This window comes from Zingiber officinale, chromosome 8A (assembly GCF_018446385.1).
Source record: "Zingiber officinale cultivar Zhangliang chromosome 8A, Zo_v1.1, whole genome shotgun sequence".
Classification (NCBI taxonomy): Eukaryota; Viridiplantae; Streptophyta; class Magnoliopsida; order Zingiberales; family Zingiberaceae; genus Zingiber; species Zingiber officinale.
Genome location: NC_056000.1, coordinates 21,242,226 through 21,260,752, shown reverse-complemented (window position 1 = coordinate 21,260,752; position 18,527 = coordinate 21,242,226). Strand labels below are relative to the sequence as shown.

Sequence of the window (18,527 nt, the reverse complement as noted above, 5' to 3'; positions counted from 1 at the left end):
CTCAACAGATCACGATTAATCGGATGTCGGACAAGGAACCCTATAACTCAAGTTTAAGAACTAGGGTTGCTAAATCACTTAAGATAAGCGATTCGGCAGACTGTAATCAATTACGATATGCTTAATCAATTAAGCTAGTTTTATGCGAGTGCATAGAAAGGTGTCTAATCGTACCCTAATCGATTAGACATATCTTAAGTAATTAGGACAATCACTTGAGAAACTTTCTCGCACAAACAAAAAATTTCTTAATCAATTAGGCTAACCGATTAGAAAGACGTAATCGATTTGGGTAATCAATTATGCTTGAAAACTAATCGTTATGAGCCCGATAAAAGGATTTTGACATACGCTGTTTCATCACCCGTTCTCTTCCACTCTCTTCACCGAGCTTACAAGGCATCACACTGGTTCTTAGAGACTTAGAGAAAAATGTTGCTGTATACAAATAAGAAGAAAGAAGTTACGGTTTCATTTGCTATAAATTCAACATTCCACTCGCAAATAACAAATTGAGTATGGGTATCAAATACTGACCATTGTCCTATAAAAAGCCCTGAGCAGATCAGCATATTCAAATTTAAAATAAGTGTATTCGAGGTTCTAATTTAGAAATGCTCATTTGAATATATTTTCAGCAAACTAACGAAATCTCAATATATAAATAATTACAAAATAGACATTTTTTTTCTTTTTAAAAATCCCTATATTTCTGACGGTAGAATTCTTACAGCTTTTGCTGGATTCCGGATACATGTATCTGAAGCACAAAACATTCACGTATCGATGTAGTAGCTTCCGATCCGTCTATTTGATAGGAAGAGAGATCAAATCACAAGTAAAGTTTCAGTTGTTCCCACCTCTACAAACATCACAAGTGGTGTAGCCCAGACCTTCGCAATATGGGCATTTTGCATCCTCACCAGCCCACTCTAGAAACTGGATGTAGCCACAAGAAAAATAAATGGATAATTAAATAAGTTAATGCAAACAAATGAGATAATCAAATCAACATGAACGGACCTGTGGCTCTATATTTGGTTCCCCAGATCCATCACATTCTGCCAGACGCGAGAAACAGAAGCATACTAAGTTATAACTTCACTATAACAAAATCTGATGCAAGATATTAAAACAACAAAAGATGACTTTGGGATTTGATATACTGGGGATTATGGATATGAGAAATTTTTACATGACAGATGAATCCTAGACACTATACAGTTTTCAAGGAATGATAAAAAGAATCACATTCCAATGAATTTCTAGAAAAGTAGGCATATCTCATGGAATGACCATTCTTGCATTTGGTTGCAAAATGAACCTTTAATATTCATTAAGCCAAAGCTGTTACTAACTGTTAATCCTCCAAAGTTGTTCTTTTTATCAATCCTTGAAAACTTATCCTGATTAACTAGGTTTGTGGCCATTCTTTTAAATCCAAAACCAACTAGAATTTTATAGATTTTTATTTCACCTCTTATTCTCCTATCAATCACCATTTTCCAAGATCTAACAATATAACAAATCTTTCCTAGAGGAAAGATTCATGGGGAATCTGGGAATCTTCTTAATTCTTAGTTTTATTTAATAACATAGTTCCCAAATTAGATCTTGATCTCCTAAACTCTTTCAAGCTCCAACAGTGATGCATTTGGTTTTACCCACTATATTGAAATCTAATTTCTGATAAATAACAGAAACATTTTTCAACTTTAAAGTCACAAGTATTTTTAACTGCTATAGCAATGGTAAAAAAGCAGTAGTGTTTGTGACATATGTACTTCCAAAAGCTTTGACACAACACTATCATAGAAATAAGTAGAAATTGTTTGGGATACCTGAGCACATCACTCTACCTTCCCCACGACAAGAGAGGCACTTTGTATGGCTTACAAATTTGGTATTGGCAAATGGTTTACGCCTACCAATAAGCCTTGATGGTTCTTCCCATCTGTTCTCCCCAAGAAGAAACACTCTTCGCTCAGAAACTTTATGTTGTGCATCACCATCTTCTGTTACTGCTTTCTGCTGAATCTCTGTGGTTTCTGCTATAGAAGCCACTACTGCTCCATTTGCACCATCCTAGAAGAACAATCTCAATAATCATAACTTCAATTAAATCAACATTTAAAGTGCAAATTGAAAATCTAAGTCATGATGGGAATGAATAATTGCCCCCAAAAATTGCATGAGACCAATCAAAGTCTAGTCACTAGACAATACTTGTACCATATAATATACTATATAGAACTAAAAATACATACTGCATTGAACTTGGAAGCAGCATCTCTTGTACTCTTCTCCATGAATAACCATTCCAGAAGATCCGCTGTCATAATTCCATCTTCAGGTGCTCCTACAGTGGCCTGCATCAAAACATTACCTAGATATAAAAGAAACATTCTCTGAAATGTTAAGTAGTTTATCAGAAATTTCTGTGCATATAAAATTTGACAGATATCAATAGTTTTTTTTTTTTTTAACTCAACATATGTTTTTTTAACTACTACCGACGGTTACCTGCCAAGTTCTCACAGCACGCTCTGTTCCACTTGAGAAGGATGAATATTCCATATCTTCTTCGCCTGAATAAAAACCCAATCTTTGCAATGCTTCCTGCTCAATCATGGTTATACAAGTAAATTATCTTGCAATATTTCATTGTTTGCCATGGTAGCAAATTTGCTAAGTTTGTATGCTGAAAGGCATGGAGCTAGGCATTTCACATGCACAGGAATAACATGAGGTAAGCACTGATATTGCTATATATGAAAGGATGTTGATAAACTGGTCTGTGAGTTCATTCCTTCCAAACATGATCTTATATGGATAGACAAAATACTAAGGCAAGGATTCCAGGGACAACATAATAACTATGCCAGACATGATGAATTTCATGTCTGGCCTTAGTTAAAGAATAGAAGTTGAATAAATAAACTAATTGGATCTCCATAAGAAGCTTGATCCGATCTTGTGTAGTACACTGAACACAAAGATCTGTTGCAGTAGACACGAAGGGTCTGTTGCAGTAGATGAATGTGCATAGCTGAATGGTAAACAGGTAGATGAATATTGTCTAATTTCTCTTCCACTTGTTTCCCTTTTGGATAGATAAGTAAAAGGAATCATTCATTTTGCTTCCGCACTTAAATGAGCATGAACTGAGTCACATCCTGACTCAACTAACTTGTTTGATACACAGCTCACACCACCTAACAAGCCTAAATAGGTTGGCACGTTCAATTTGACTAAGTCAACTGGCATGCATTGTTCCACGAGTCAAGGGAAGCTATTTTGGTGAGGGAGAGTAATTTGATTTCCAGACGATTTACATTTGGAACCAAAATGGTGGATGAGAGATCTTTCATTCATTTGGTTTTCCATCCTCTTTAAGATATGTATGTTAGTGTAAGCTCTAAGGGTGTGTTTGGTTCAGGGTTATCTTTGATAACCTTGGTTATCCATCCAAGGTTATCAACCAAAACCTTGTTTGGTTTTGGTAATTGATGATTCCTAAGTTATGATATATGCCTAACACATCAGCAATTTGGGCATATAGCCCGGAATCAGAAAACCCCATAAAACTAGGGTTTTCCTTGATTCCCTGGTTAACCAAAAATTTAAGACAATATTACCCCTCGAATATAATCAAACCCTCCCGATTCACAAAAAACCCTAGCCTTTCGCCGCTCCTCCTCTCGCGAACACGCACGGAAACCCTAGCCTTTCGTCATTCAAGAGTTGATTGACTTAGGACATATTATATCATGTTTCATTACTAAAAGGCAAGAGTTATTATATTTACTACAGATCTGTGCTAGATGAATAAGGATAATAGTGTCTAAGGTTAATATGTTCTAGTCTACGACATATCAATTGGTTGAATTGATAGTGGGAGCTTGTGTGTGTGTGTGTGTATATATATATGGACACTACTCTTAACTATTCCTAGTCAAACATTAATATGCAAGGACAATATTAATACGTTAAGACTAGCATGTAAGTCAATTGATGACTTAATCTCACAAGTCATGGATATGAGATATCAAGTCGACATATGAGTATATATTAGAAAATATGTACTAAATTGGCCCGTTATGAGATGTTTCATGGATCGTTATATGAGTGTTATAAATACTTTTATAGTGACTATTGGTATGAATAGTCCTTAGATCTGAAGTCACTATGATTCCCTACATAAGGAGTTGTGTACTTTGGTATCGACAAACGTCACATTTGACAAGGTGGATTATAAAATCGATCACTGGGAATGCAATAAATTATGCGGAGGGATATGAGTGATGTAGATGGGTATTTGTGGACCCCTTGATTAAGTAGGACATAAGAATACATGATCATGCTTAAATCAATCAATATGAGATATTGAACTTATTTGATTGAGTGTGTCTACTTAGAGATCAAGAAACACAAAAATTGATAACAGAATGACACAGTCTATGTCTCATTGATCAATCTAGGTATTAAAGATAGAAGGATAAAGTTATACAAGATAATAAACACAGAAAAGTTAGATCGGATCTCAACATTCTCGTCACTTGAGTAGCAATAATACATTGCTAGATGCCACTTATTGTTTATGTATCTAAAATGGTTTTAGATATATTGCCAACGTTGCGAGAGTCTATTGGGTCACACACAAAGAACATGTTGATTTGGAGATGGGTTTAATTTAGTTTGACTGAATTATTATGGGCCTTAATATTATTGGGTTACTCATTGAGTTAGACACATTGGATTGGATTGAGTCTAATCCGAATTTGACTCATTGAGTTAGACTCAATTGAATCCATTCATTGAAGAAGGAAGGTTAAAAGACAATGATGATTAATTTGGATTAATCATGCATTAATAAGAGGAAGACCAAAAGGGAAAAAAACCCTTCATTGGATGAATATAAAAGGATTTTTGGCATTGTATTTTATACATGAGACTTATCATCTTCTTTTTCCTTATCTTCTTCTTGGCCGAAATTTCCTTGAGGGGTTGCTAGCACAACCGAGGTTGTTTCTTCTTTGAGTCGTGAGTTCGTGAAACGAACGGGAGAACGTGTTCGTGTGGATATCATAAAGGCGCGAACACGATCGCGTTGAGATCTGCATCCAAAAAAATAGTTAGGGAGTTTGTGTTTATGCAACAAAGGTAGAACTCTCAATTCAACTAGTATACGATTTCCTTAGCAAGGATCTTCTGGAAAGGATCTTGATAATATTCCGTTGTGCTTGTGTTGTTTTACGCTCAAGATCCTAACAATGTATGCAAGAAAGTCAAGGGACATAGTGATATTTACCCACACAAGAATCTAATTTTTGATGTAGTGATGTCGGCTTACATTTAAGATCTAAATAATGCGCAACCAGAAGATTGGGTAGGATAAGACCTGCAAGCGGTTAGGAGGACTGTGCTCTACTCAGATTTGAAATATAATAAACCATGAATCCATGATCTCACCGTATAAAAGAAGAAATATCTCATGAAAACCATATGAGAAAGAAGTTGAGCTATCAGCAAATGCTTGTCAACCAATCAGACTTGAATAATTGAATAATTGAACAGCCCAACACGAAAAATAAAAGGTATGAGAGAACGGTGAGGACCTGCATCAATCGAACATCGTTTCCCTCTGAGCCTCTCCTAAGAGCCTGCCGTCCAAGCGACTTCTTCTTCTTCTTCTCATCTACCACCATCTCTCTCTTCTCCACAGTGGACTCCGAGACCCTAACTTCTTCGAGGATCAATTCCTGGACCTCGGTCTCCTCCACTAGCGCCGACCGAGGAAGGTTACCCACCGGGAGCTCCTTGCTCGCCGCGGCCGCCACGATAACGGCATCGAGACTCGGCCGGTCACGCTCCAGCGCCTCGATCCGGTGGCGGAGGGCCGCGATCTCTCGAAGGAGGGAATCGCGCTCGGACACCCACCTAGACTCCTCCCGAACCCACCTCTTCTCCTCGCGTAGCCACCTCTGCTCCTCGCGCAACCAACGCTGTTCTTCCCGCTCCCAGGAGGAGGAGGTGGAAGGGGAGACGGAAGCAGAGAAGGGATTTCTCGGCGACGGGACACTGCAAGGGTTCTTGCGTGGTTGTCGCGGGAAAGAGAAGCTGGAGTTGGTCGGCGGCCGGTGGAGTCCGGGGAGGAGAGAAGCAGCCATCGGGGTTGCGTTGGGTTGGGAAGGGGCCGAGATAGAGGCGGGGAAATGGAAATGGTTGGGATAATTTTTTTCTTCTTCCGGCAGTTAATCGGATTTCGGATTGAGGTAGGTAGCGTCGTGGGCATGCACTTCCACTAGATCCGATCCGATCCGATCCGATCCGATCTTCCCAAAGCTAAAGCACCTGTTCAATATTTGAATTATCACTTCTATATATTCGAGCGATCCGACCCGTTTCTTCCGAAAGCTCCATTATCCACAAATGGATTAGCCACATCCCCTTGCTGTGCCTCACTCGAGATTCAAGAATCTAGATTGAGCAATGGCGACCGTGGCCTGCCCCTCCGCCCGCACCGCCGCCTTCTTTCCTCCTCGCTCCCTTTCCCACCCTTTCTACTCCAGTTCCGTCCCGAATATGCCTCGCCGTCAGTTTCTCGGTGCCGCGTTCGACCTCCGCCTTTGCTCCTTCCGCCCTGCCAACACCCGCTCCTTCTCCGTCCGGATGTCCTGGGATGGCCCCCTGTCCTCCGTCCGCCTCATTATCCAAGGGAAAAACATCTCCGTGCGTCTTCCCCCTTTTCTAGATTCGTTCCGCTGCTGGATTTCGTAGGGCTTGATTTTAGTGCTATTTGATTGCTCTTCGCCAGTTGACAGATGCACTGAAGAAGCACGTAGAGGATAAGGTAGGGAAGGCTGTGCAGAAGCACAGCTACCTCGTCCGGGAGGTCGACGTCCGGCTCTCTATTCGCGGCGGGGAGTTTGGACGAGGCCCCAGGCTTTGCCGATGTGAGGTATGCGCTCAAATTACCCCATGCCATCACTTGTTTTTTGTATCCTTGAATTTGGATGGCATGCTCGAAAAGTTTCTAATTTTGCCCTTTTGGTTTAGGTTACTTTGTTCAGCAAGAAGCATGGGGTGATTCGGGCGGAGGAGGAAGCAGAGACAACGTACGGGAGCATCGATTTGGTCTCCTCTGTTCTGCAGAGGAAACTGAGGAAGATCAAGGAGAAAGATACTGACCATGGACGCCACATGAAGGGGTTCAATCGCCTAAAGGTTCGGGATACAGAGTTGGACATAGTTGAAAGCTCTGACGAGGAGGAACAAGACATAGTGGAGTCTTCACCTGCAGAAGAAGACGTAGAACAACTGGGCAAGGTTACATTTTTGCCGTCCTTTAGTATTTTACTAATGCCTTTCTCATATCAGAATGGAATTTGCATTCCTCTGAAAAGGCAGTTGTATATTTATTTTATTCTTGTTTTTAGCAAGTCTAGTTCCGTAGGAAATTATGCAAATTTTCTAATATTTCTGTTGATAATTTTATCATTCAGCGTTATGAGAGTGACTACATCCATTCAGTAACTACAATATAACAGCCGAGTATAATTTGATTACAATAGTAGTGCACTTTCAATCGGTGAGAAGTTCTTGGGTCCCTTATAATTCATGGTGTTTTTCTTATGGTTGCTGAATATGAGTGTTTCCATATTTCTGACTCTAGCTGTGATCAGTAGGTTTTAGATATACTTTGAGTTTTGGTTGTTTCAGTTCTACCGTACACGCTATAATGATATAATGCCTAGTTGGCTGAGCTATTGTCCACCTTAATACTTTTTCAGAAAAAGTAGTGTTCTATTCTATGTTTTGGTTAACTTTTGGCAATGAGATTTTTATGTTAGTTTGCTTGCGTGTGCTCATTGTTAGATTCCTTACTTACCAAATAACTTAAGGAATCTGTTCTGCTGATCATACTCTCCATTTTCTTTTCATGTGGTGCTTTAGTTTTGTATAAATTGACAGAATATGTTTTCCTGAATCAAATCATATCAAAACATCTAAACAAGCTGATACCTTTTCTTGAATTTGCATGACATTAGCCTTGTTTTAATCATATGAGAAAGGCCCATCTCTTTATGCTGATGAAGTTCCAAACATGTCTTCACTTATCTATCAGTTGCCATCTATTATTAGGCCTGGTTGCAACTTGCTACTGTAATTCTTTATTTGGAACCACCTAAATTATCACAAAATCATTCCTTGAATTCCTCCTGACAAAGTCTACAAACATCCCTTGGTGTTTCTTGGTAGTTGTTGACTGCCACCAGAGCTCCATAAATCAGATGGGCAATAAGTTCACGCATAATGGTGAAACGATGATGTTTCTTCTGGCCCATTTAGCATATCTCAGCGAACATTTCCTCCTTTTTCTTACCTCTCCATCTTTTAGTTAACAACTCTTCAGCTTCTGCTCAGAACAAATAATTGTACTCATACCATTTTTTTTTTCCTTCATGGCTTACCAAATTCTTCGTGGTGCAATCAGTAAAATGTGAACTATTTGAGTGGGTTATGATGATAGTTCCTTCAAAGAATTCATTTTATTTTATTTTTTTGCTGTATTCTCTTCTAGTAGAAGTTTTAAACTCATACAGGATATCAGAACTTATGAAATAGAAAATAACTCAATTTCTGTATCATGAGGCCTGCTTTAATGCCGGGTAGATGCTCTTACTTGGAATGTGGACATTGTACAATAGCTCTTCGATCCATTTTTAATTCTCCCACTTAAAAATAAAAGGCACAATCACAAAAATGGTTTGGGTGAGCAGTAAAAGTCTAGAATAAAACAGGGAGCCCATATGTTTGAAGATTGTTTTGATCATCTGATGTATTTCTGGATAAATTTTTGGCACAGAAAATCTATTTTTTTGCAGACTGAGTAGTAATGGAGATAAGTGTTGTCTTTTGGTCGGTTACCTATTCTTAGATAATATCTGAAGGTAAAACTATTATAATGTCAAATCATGAGTGGATTAGGAGCTAAACTAACAATAGCTTCTATTTCTGCACTATCTCATGATTTATCAATTGCAGAAAGCATTCTGCCTGTTGCATCCATTTCTTGACAGTCACTCTTTTGCTCCATTTTTAGATTGTGCGCACAAAGTATTTTGACATGCCGCCACTGTCGGTCGAGGAAGCAAAGGAGCAGCTCGAGAATCTGGATCACAGTTTCTATGCTTTCAGGAACGAGGAAACTGGTACTTTTCTACTAGTTTTGTATGAGTGGCTTAACTTTTTCCTGCTGCAAGACAGCATCTGATTGCTCTTGTTCAGGTGAAATAAACATCTTGTACAAGAGAAAAGAGGGCGGATATGGCCTGATAATTCCAAAAGATGAACAAGTGCCAAATACCGCATCAGCTTCTGAACATACCATAGAAACTGTTATCGCAGAGAAAGCAAATGGATGATGCAGGAAGCTACACCTTATTGGCAATTCATCACTTGCTTCTCGAGCTAGATTACAGGAGAATCTAGTGGTTGGAGAAGTATCGCTTCTTCTATGATGTGCGAGGCGCACCAGATCTGTTTGTTTATACAGACAAACTGGGATTTTAAGCTTGCACTTTTTTATCTAATATTTTCTCGCTAAAAATGTTTGGATTCGGGGAGAGATATAAATCCAATCATTGGCTTTGATGTAATAGACCATGCGGCATAACCTTCTTTAGATGGTTTCTTAAATTTAGTGTATTTTTATTTTTATTATATATATTTTTAAAAATCTACCATGTCAGCCACAATTGATGTAAAAATCTAGTGTTAACTTTTATTTATTCCTAGTTAAAATATTGATGTGCTATGTAAGTGACGTTGGTCAGTATAATACAATTATGGATCAATGATTTAATGGCAGAGATCATTCTCTTTTTGACTGATGATTGATCAATGAGCAATAAATTTTGATACAATGAGTAATAAGTTTTAATATGAATAATGAATACTATACTAGATTGGGAATATATGTATTATATTATTTTTAAATCTTTCGTAAGAACATGTAAATATCGTGGTAAAATGAGTATCTTTGTGACTTTTTTTTGGTTAGTCTGAATATTTCAAGTCATCCTAATGAGAAACGAAGAACTATATCATATAAGAATTATTCTAATTTTATTTAAGCAGAATAACTAAAGTTTAGTCAACTAGATTGATGGTTTCAACTTTCAATTTAGCTTTCAATCCATTTATATGTTAATTTGATTAGTATCAACTATAAAAGAGAATTTATTTTAGTTTAATTTGAATTAAATGAAATGGCTAATTAAATCTTAAATCTAGTTCAATTTGTAACCAAATCAGTTTGATTCGTATCTGATGGATCGAAGCAATTTATCTTTAAAAAACAAATGAATTTCTTATCGCAATTTAGAAATTAGCATCTATTATGAAAATTATAGTATAAATTGTTTGGTACAAATCACGATCTGATAATTTTAGTATAGTTCAATTTGATCTATTTGGTTTAGACAACTCCATTTCATCAACCAAATGAACATATCCATAATTTTATTCGAGGACAACTATTTTATTCTTGATCTATTTAATTATATTCCAAGAATCGAATGCACCATAAGTATTTCTCAAAAGTTTTGATTAAAAGGGAAAAAAAGAATAATTTTATTGGATAATGTAAAGATAAACAGGAAACGTGAATCCATTATACTCTGAAAAAGGTGCCTTAATCATCATGTGATGACTGTAGGCTTCTCTCTGCCGGTGAATTCTTCCAATTTGGAAATCGACAATGCCAAATCTAAGAAAAGAAATAAATCATCAGTAAATGTTCTCTATTATGGTAAAAGACGATCTCAGAACTCATTTCCAATGATAATGAGTTCACTAACCTATCAAAGGCTTCAAGGCTGTTTGTGCATCAACATCATGCATCGCTCCATCAGGCTCGAATTGTTCAATATAAATGCGAATTGTAGCACCCGCAGATCCAGTGCCCTGTAAAAGTGACATTGCGCATTGATGCACTAGGAATCAAGTTCATTCAAATGAGAAACAAGAGTTAACAATGATAATGAGAAGGTATATTCATTACTGATAGCCGATATATGATCCTTGATCCATCCGTGAAAACAAATCGAAGTCCTTGTTTAGATGCCACACTGCCATCCACCTGGTTCAGGAATCATAAAAGTATTGATTAAACAAATTCTCTTTAGCTTTTTGCCGATGAAGATGCCTAAATGTTGCTGAGTAATATAAAGAAGTAACCAAGCTTACGACATACAGGATCAGTGTAACTGAAATCATCAGCAAAGTCGAGGGTGTAATTTCCTGAAACAAGAGCAAGTAACAGGAATGTGAAACAGAGGAGGAAATCAATTAAATAATCCAAGCCTATTCAGTTTATAGATGCGTACCATATTTTTCGCCCTGCTTGGTTTTAGAAATGATATCTCTAAGGTATTCCATCATTTTATTGGCTCCACTAGATTCACATTCCTGATAAAAGCAGGATTAGGTGCAGATCATTATGTTTGATGGAGATGGCATTTACTAGACTTTAACCTCATAATCATATCTAGAAAAGAAGTTTCTGCCATAAGTAGCCCAATGCTCTTTTGCAATGTCTGCAACCGAAACCAACTTTTCCCCAACTTTTTTGTCCTTGTTCTGGTAGGCGATGATGGAAAGCCAAGCAAGCACGGCCCTGAATGGTAAATATGTTAAACAAAAATGAAACAAATGCTCCAACTCATATGTAAACTTTCAAGTACTAGTGACAAAACCAAAAGTCACTACCAAAATAAGAGACGACATATAAATAAACATCAAGTACATATAGCAAAGCTTACCATATCCCATCTTTCTCTCTGATATGATCAGAACCTGTTCCAAAACTTTCTTCCCCACATATAGATAACCTCCCTGCGTCCATAAGATTCCCAAAGAATTTCCATCCAGTAGGAACCTATATGCCGAAAGATGGAGAAGAACTCAAACATATGCTTATGGGGCATTGCAGGAATACAAATGCAGAGAGAGCCTATGACGCTCTTCAAGTGACATGCTTCTTTTACATGCATACACAATGTTCAAGATGTTAATGATCTGAAGAGTTGCAAGTACCTCAAAGAAAGGAAGATTCAGTTTTGACGCGACACGATCAAGAGCTCCACTTGTAGGCATAGACCTAGCAAGTCCCTAAACAACAATATATGATAGTTTTTTTAATCGTAAGATAGTAGTTACAAACTACTTTCTCCAAGAACACATGTTTTACCTTAGGACCATCTTTGAAGTAGGGGATGGCTGCCTGAGCATTAGCTGCAATAATAGCAACAGAATCTGAAGGCGTGATGAAAAAGCCTCTTCCAAGTATCATATTTCGATCACCATCACCTGTTAGCAATAAAACATCTTTAGAAGCAAGCAGCCTGTTATAATGCATACCTATTCACATTTACAGAAATCACCATCATAGGAGCCCGTAAAAATTGGTATGGAAAAAAACTAATCATGATCCTCAGTGGCCCACTTAATAAGAGGTAAAATTAAACTACCTAGCTCTGGAGGTCCATTTAGTGGAGTTTCAAGTTCTACAAGTAAGTTAAACACTCTCAGTTAAATGTACAATTTTTTCTCCAATTCAGGAAAGTACATCTCAGGAAGTAATGAAACAATCATTGGAATTATGTTGGCATTTTGGAAGAAGAAGTAAAATCAGAGGACAAAAAATGGAAATTTTCTCTTTCGCAAGAATGAAATGGAATCACCATCTCCAAACAGAATGATGACAACTTAATGAGTTCATTTATCTGTATGTTTAATTTTAAAGATGTATCATCTGACAATCTTATCACTAGGTCCTTTGTCTTCTTGTGAAGTTATATGTTACTCTAAATCTGAAAAATAAAGATAAAAAATATACCATCACTTGCTGCTCCAAAATCTGGTGCATCCTTTGCATACATGATGTTAACCAGATCTTTAGCATACCTGTTTCAAATTAGATGAGAATATGAAAATTCTAATGGTACAAACAAACAAGAAATCTAAGCTCTCTTACGTAAGATTAGGATCTGGATGGCCATGTCCAAAATCTTCCAAAGGAACTCCATTTGAAATGGAGTCCTGCACAACAACAAATCGTCATGGTCATAATGAAAACCGAGGTTACTCATATATCATGCAAAAAATCAATTTCCAAACCAGACTAGCTCCCAGGCGATCCACAAATATAGGTTTGGCATAAGCACCAGTCACTGCATGCATCGCATCAAAGCTGAACCTGAAGGAAGTGGTTGATAATTTAAAAACAAAGCCAGCATAAAGAAAGTAAGTTTATTCACGAAGCCATGTAGCCTAAATGACAACCATGTTTTTTGAAAAGAACTGTCAAAGAAGAATAACCTTCAATAGTTTGATTATATAATTTCAAGCAAAGCCTGTTTATTATATAATTTCAATACCAGAAGCCTCAATGAATTAGATTAATAGACCTTAGAACATACAATATTTTCAATACCAGAAATTTTCATATCTTTCAAGTTTAAGATTGTATTGAGAAGGAAACTTTAATCTACCTTCTTAGTATCATTAATAGCTTATCTTTCTTTTTCTCTTTTTCTTAGGAGATGTTATGCAGAGATTAAGACCCTAATTAGGACATAATTTTACTAGTTTAGAACTTTAGATCATCCAAACATTAATTGTTTATATCATCCACGCAAACATCATTAAAAAAATTACATCAGATGGCTTTCATCTTTGCTTGCCTATTTGTTTCAGCAACATGGTTATGTGGCTAAGTGGAATAGTGCAAGCATTGACAAACAAACCAATTTTAAAAAGTTGATGCCCAATTAATAAGAACTTGAAAAAAAAACTGAGTTCTTCCCTTATCTTTAACTGTAGAATTCAAAACAAATCAGAGTGAAACTAGTATTTTGTAGTTGTGCATCTGAACACTTATTCATGGTAGCCCTTAAAAGGACCCTGATATAAATTGACGGTACTTTTGTTTGTGCATTTGGGGCTTTCACTCATAGTCAACCCTCACTAGGACCATGCCAGTCACAGCCTGAAAGGTAACCAAATTATAGACGAAACTTATTACATCTCTACACTTAATTGGTAATTCCAATGTCATGCAAGCTTATAACATCTACTCAGGCCTAGAAAAAAACTGTTCTCTCCCTACACTTAGTTGCCAATTTCAATGTAATGCAAATACAACATCGACTCAGGCTTAAATTCTAGACAAAACTATTTATGCACTTAATTGCCAATTAAGTTTCATGCAAGCTTACAATATCTAGTGAGACATACAGCACAATAGGGAGCTAGCAATGTAAGCAACCATAATAGGGTGGCTCTTCCAAGCTATTAACAACAATGAGCTCAAGTAGTCAGGATCGTGATCTTCTAAAAGCCAATATGGAATAAGAGATAGTAAAGGAAGACATTATGACAAAAAAAATTACCCAAGCAGTAACAGATTGCAGCTGTTAAATCATTGAAAATAAATAAACGCATTGAGATAATTGACTGAAAACATAAATATAGGATAGAAATTAGGAAATGCAAGAACATCTTTGATATGGCAAAAAATGATGTACCACATGCATCTCAAGTCAAGAAAGTCTTAGTGATAGTGAGATATGAGCAAAGTGCTTCCTTCTGTAAGTAGTAAACTTATAGTTCACGTTAATGTTAACTGAAACCACCCATCATATTGAAAAAAACCTTAAACACTGTTCTAAACTATTAGGATTTATATAAATATATAATCATGTACCCAAAATCAGCCAGTGAAAGATCTTATCACCCATCATGTTGTGAAAACCCTTAAACATCATTTTAAACCATCAGGATTTTGTTTGGACATATAAATCATGTACCTGAAATCAGCCCGTGAAATAAGATCTTTGATAAGCTGAAAATCAAAGACTTCCTACAAAAATGGGAGCAAGATGTTACATAACTTCTGAGCACTAAAAAGTCAGTGCAAGCATTGTTATGTGACACCATCTAGAGGTAATTCTAGTTGGGCATATACCTCCATCAACTCCAGGTAATCAGAAACAGGATCAACCACCTCCACTGTAAAATTACCATATCTTACAGCGCCAACAGAGGAGAGATCAACATCTGGAATATCTGCTGTTTTTATCTCAGAAATCTGCAGTTAAGAATTGCAAAACATTTCAAATTGAGAAGAATATAAATGTAACAGTAGCCGCAAAGAGAGATCCTAATCCAATTGCGGATGCACTATAACCATAGTGATTAAACTATAAGAGCAGCAAATGTGTATGAATATTATAACATTTCAAATTTTCATGATTATCGATATCAGTACAATCTCATAGTGGAAAGGCCCAACTTCCAACATGTCCATATGATCTTAAGAAACAACTGAAATAGTTATTGACTAAATAAGAAAATCACGTATGCTGCAAAAATAGAGTTTACGGTATGAAATTGTTGGCAAGCCAAGCTATTCAGCAAAGATTGCTGCATAATATTTCATAGAGAATGTATCTGAAAGCATCCTGTTGTTCTTACAAAGTAAATAGTTCAGTTTTCAGTCACATTACTTGCTTTCTAATTGCACCAACTTCAACCGGATCTATACTCAAGCAAAAACAGATAAGAATAGTTGATGAATTTAAACGAGACAATTTTGGAATGATAATGTTATCAACGAAAGATCATATATAGTTTACATCCTACCAAAGATATGAGTGTAACTAGATTACACCCTTAATTTGACTTAGATAAGCAAAAGCTGAAGCGAAAAAAAAGGACTACAAACTTACAGAAAGTGTGTTTCCATAGATTTTGTCAGTTATTGATTCAGGCGCAGGTTGCCCACTGCTATAATTAAACTGCAAAAATTTAACAAGAGGAACATGATAATGAAGAACTCATCATCTTAAATTCAAGAATCCTGTCTTTAAAAAAAAATAGAGGAAGCTTTGATGCCATAATGGCATGTGTTTACCTTAATACCCCAGTCATATTCTGGTCCACCGGGATTATGGCTTGCACTCATTATGAAACCACCATTAGCCTGCTAAGAAAAAAATTATTTAACAGAAATAAAAAAGATAGAAGTTTGAAATTTAATTAACACATACCTTTTGCTTACGAATCACAGCTGAAACAGCTGGAGTAGACATGAGACCATCCCTACCAAGGCATCGCCAGTATTTAGACATCAACTTTATGATACACATTTGAGAAACAGTTTCTTAGGAAGAAAATGACCTTTGGCCAACTTCTAGAAAGGAAAAAATCCAGCAATATTCACGCGCAGCTCCAAACATTTGCATTCAATTAAGCATTTTTATGAATAATTAGGAGATAAAATAACATTCAAAATGTCCTTAACATATAAGTTGCTCGTTTAATTGGTTGTCAAAGGCATCCCAGCAAGAGTTGCATTTGAGGTTCATAGATTAAAGATTGGGAACTAAATTGGGTTAGAATGAAGACTATATTGAAGCATCTTAAAATTATTGCTAGTCAAACCACTAAAGGAGAATGAAGATCCGGCCTTTGGTACAGTATAAGATAAGCATCCTTTAAGTTGTATTAGGTAACCAAATCAACCAAGCCTCTTAATCCAAATTCTTTCCTAGAATGTAGCTATGATCAACAGAAATTCTAAGCGTATACACCGATTCACCTGCCAACAAGTATCTTTCCAACGCCATTCCCAGCTGCAATCTTGATGATTATCTGTATCCACCGGTTGAAACCCAAGATCAATAGATCATAAGAAAGCAAGAAACAAATTGCTAAGACAACAATAGGAACGATCTACGTATCAATCGGACAAATTTAACAACGATAAAGTACCTGAGCAGCCTCTCGATTAAAATATCGGCCATCGCCTCCCAACACGAGCACGCCGTCCTTGTAATCCTCAAGAGGCAAAGAATTAAACAGAGCCTGCACCAACAGAAACCCATTAAGATTTGAATCTTCCAATCACTCATCGCAAACAATTCAAACAGAAGGAATTCACATACCTGAATCCAGTTGGCCAGGTAATTCTCTTGTTGAAAGACCTTAACCTAAATCCACCACAAATCCAAACACAGCCTTAAATTCATCAATCATAAAAAAAAAATAAAAAATAAAACAAGTACACGGTGTGGGAGTGCCAAAAGGAACCTTCTTTCTGAGTCCGCTAGTCCCAGTTTTCTGCCCTTCGACCGGCTTCGTGGGGATCGCTTTGATCTGCAAACTCTCGGCTATTACTGATCCGACATCATTGTGCAAAAATAAAGAAAAGCGAAAAGAATAAAAAAAAAAGAGAGATACCTGTTCAGAGGCGGTCTGGACGGAGGCTTTCACTACGAATCTAAAGCTACTGCAGGAAATGCAGGAAGGTAGAAGTTTCCGTGGGAGGAGAGGCGAGCTCGAAAATGATGCCGCGAGGCGCAGCGATCGGAGAATGGAGATCGAGGGGAGCGTTGATCGAGCGAGTGCCCCTTCCAATTTCAGAGACGGAAGGGCCATCAGGAGCTATCTCTTCTCCGCCAACTAAGCTATCTCTTCTCCGCGTTGAAGAGGGCGCTATGTTCCTGAGCTATCTCTTCTCCGCGCTATCTAGAGGGCGCGATGGAGAGAAGCAAATAAGGGAAAATCTCTTCTCCGCCAACTAAGCTATCTCTTCTCCGCGTTGAAGAGGGCGCTATGGTTCCTGAGCTATCCTTCTCCGCGCTACCTAGAGGGCGCGATGGAGAGCGGCAAATAAGGGAAAAGGTTTTATAAAACGACAGAGGATCAGGTCTTCTTGAAAAGGTTTAAAGCATGCCACCTGTATATAAACATTCCAATTGAACTAAATAAAATATTTTTGTTTAAAATATAGCATTTTTAAATATATTTATTTGCAAAATATTTTGAATCGTTGATTATAGATTTATAAATAAAATATTTTAAATATATATAAATATTTTATTTAGATATTGAAAAAATCAAATTGAGATTATTAAATAATTATAATTAAGTTTATTTAAAATATAGTTATTTTAAGTTTAAGTTTGTAAATTTATCTTATGGCAAGGTGAGTTTTAAAATTGATCCTTAATAGTTAGAGCATTCATCCTCATTAAAAGAATATAGGATAAAAAAATACTTTATTAAATATAGATATCCATTTTCATTTTATCATACATCCGTTTCTTTATAATTTGTCACTATCTATTTTTTAATTATTTTTTATCTTTTCTTTATTTTTTATATCAGACATAGGAGAGAAAAATTATTTTATTATTAAAGAGATGGAAGAAATACTATTTTAATATTTAAGAAATGAAATCTATTTATTAAATTTAGAGAATTATTATTCATAAAATATATATTTAGGGAATGAATAAGGTAGTTGATGTAAATATTTTTTAATATAAAATGTAAAATTTAAAATAAAAATTTATTTTAGGATAATTGATATGGATGTTCTTAGAATTTAATTCGATTTATTAGAAAGTTTATTTTTTTAAAAAATATCAATTATTTTAGATTGATTTTGAATT

The 18,527-nt window shown here is 36.4% G+C and overlaps 3 protein-coding genes across 3 annotated transcripts; 1 reads left to right on the top strand and 2 right to left on the bottom strand.

The window, feature by feature from the left end:
• Nucleotides 1–545: 545 nt before the first annotated feature.
• On the bottom strand, nt 546–6,232 carry LOC122007909 (protein disulfide isomerase pTAC5, chloroplastic-like). The gene is made up of 6 exons (XM_042563445.1): nt 5,619–6,232; nt 2,524–2,619; nt 2,268–2,369; nt 1,842–2,085; nt 1,024–1,061; nt 546–939 (listed from the first exon to the last, which is right to left on the bottom strand). Exons 1-6 carry the CDS (start codon nt 6,168–6,170, stop codon nt 847–849), a joined length of 1,125 nt encoding a protein of 374 aa, XP_042419379.1. The 5' UTR covers nt 6,171–6,232; the 3' UTR covers nt 546–846.
• A 96-nt stretch (nt 6,233–6,328) lies between these two features.
• Nucleotides 6,329–9,758, top strand: LOC122007910 (ribosome-binding factor PSRP1, chloroplastic-like). The gene is made up of 5 exons (XM_042563446.1): nt 6,329–6,732; nt 6,818–6,961; nt 7,060–7,329; nt 9,107–9,215; nt 9,292–9,758. The coding sequence occupies exons 1-5, from the start codon at nt 6,493–6,495 to the stop codon at nt 9,426–9,428; spliced, it is 900 nt and encodes a 299-aa protein (XP_042419380.1). The 5' UTR covers nt 6,329–6,492; the 3' UTR covers nt 9,429–9,758.
• An 837-nt stretch (nt 9,759–10,595) lies between these two features.
• On the bottom strand, nt 10,596–17,732 carry LOC122007908 (phosphoglucomutase, chloroplastic-like). The gene is made up of 22 exons (XM_042563444.1): nt 17,311–17,732; nt 17,161–17,226; nt 17,016–17,060; nt 16,843–16,935; nt 16,670–16,722; nt 16,119–16,170; nt 15,983–16,051; nt 15,798–15,866; nt 15,035–15,157; nt 14,877–14,929; nt 13,186–13,264; nt 13,043–13,107; nt 12,905–12,972; nt 12,257–12,375; nt 12,103–12,177; nt 11,829–11,944; nt 11,542–11,683; nt 11,394–11,475; nt 11,261–11,307; nt 11,069–11,146; nt 10,866–10,971; nt 10,596–10,774 (listed from the first exon to the last, which is right to left on the bottom strand). The coding sequence occupies exons 1-22, from the start codon at nt 17,506–17,508 to the stop codon at nt 10,707–10,709; spliced, it is 1,866 nt and encodes a 621-aa protein (XP_042419378.1). The 5' UTR covers nt 17,509–17,732; the 3' UTR covers nt 10,596–10,706.
• Between the last annotated feature and the right edge of the window lie 795 nt (nt 17,733–18,527).

Excerpts from the sequence above, each read along its gene's own strand:
- LOC122007909 (XM_042563445.1), bottom strand. The coding sequence starts at position 6,170 with ATGGCTGCTTCTCTCCTCCCCGGACTCCACCGGCCGCCGACCAACTCC. Across the intron at positions 2,086-2,267 it reads CTGCTTCCAAGTTCAATGCA|GATGGTGCAAATGGAGCAGT; the intron begins GTATGTATTTTT and ends TTGTTCTTCTAG. Across the intron at positions 1,062-1,841 it reads AGGTAGAGTGATGTGCTCAG|AATGTGATGGATCTGGGGAA; the intron begins GTATCCCAAACA and ends CGCGTCTGGCAG.
- LOC122007910 (XM_042563446.1), top strand. The coding sequence starts at position 6,493 with ATGGCGACCGTGGCCTGCCCCTCCGCCCGCACCGCCGCCTTCTTTCCT. Across the intron at positions 6,962-7,059 it reads CCAGGCTTTGCCGATGTGAG|GTTACTTTGTTCAGCAAGAA; the intron begins GTATGCGCTCAA and ends CTTTTGGTTTAG. Across the intron at positions 7,330-9,106 it reads ACGTAGAACAACTGGGCAAG|ATTGTGCGCACAAAGTATTT; the intron begins GTTACATTTTTG and ends CTCCATTTTTAG.
- LOC122007908 (XM_042563444.1), bottom strand. The coding sequence starts at position 17,508 with ATGGCCCTTCCGTCTCTGAAATTGGAAGGGGCACTCGCTCGATCAACG. Across the intron at positions 12,973-13,042 it reads CATCCAGATCCTAATCTTAC|GTATGCTAAAGATCTGGTTA; the intron begins GTAAGAGAGCTT and ends AATTTGAAACAG. Across the intron at positions 10,972-11,068 it reads GGATCATATATCGGCTATCA|GGCACTGGATCTGCGGGTGC; the intron begins GTAATGAATATA and ends TCACTTTTACAG.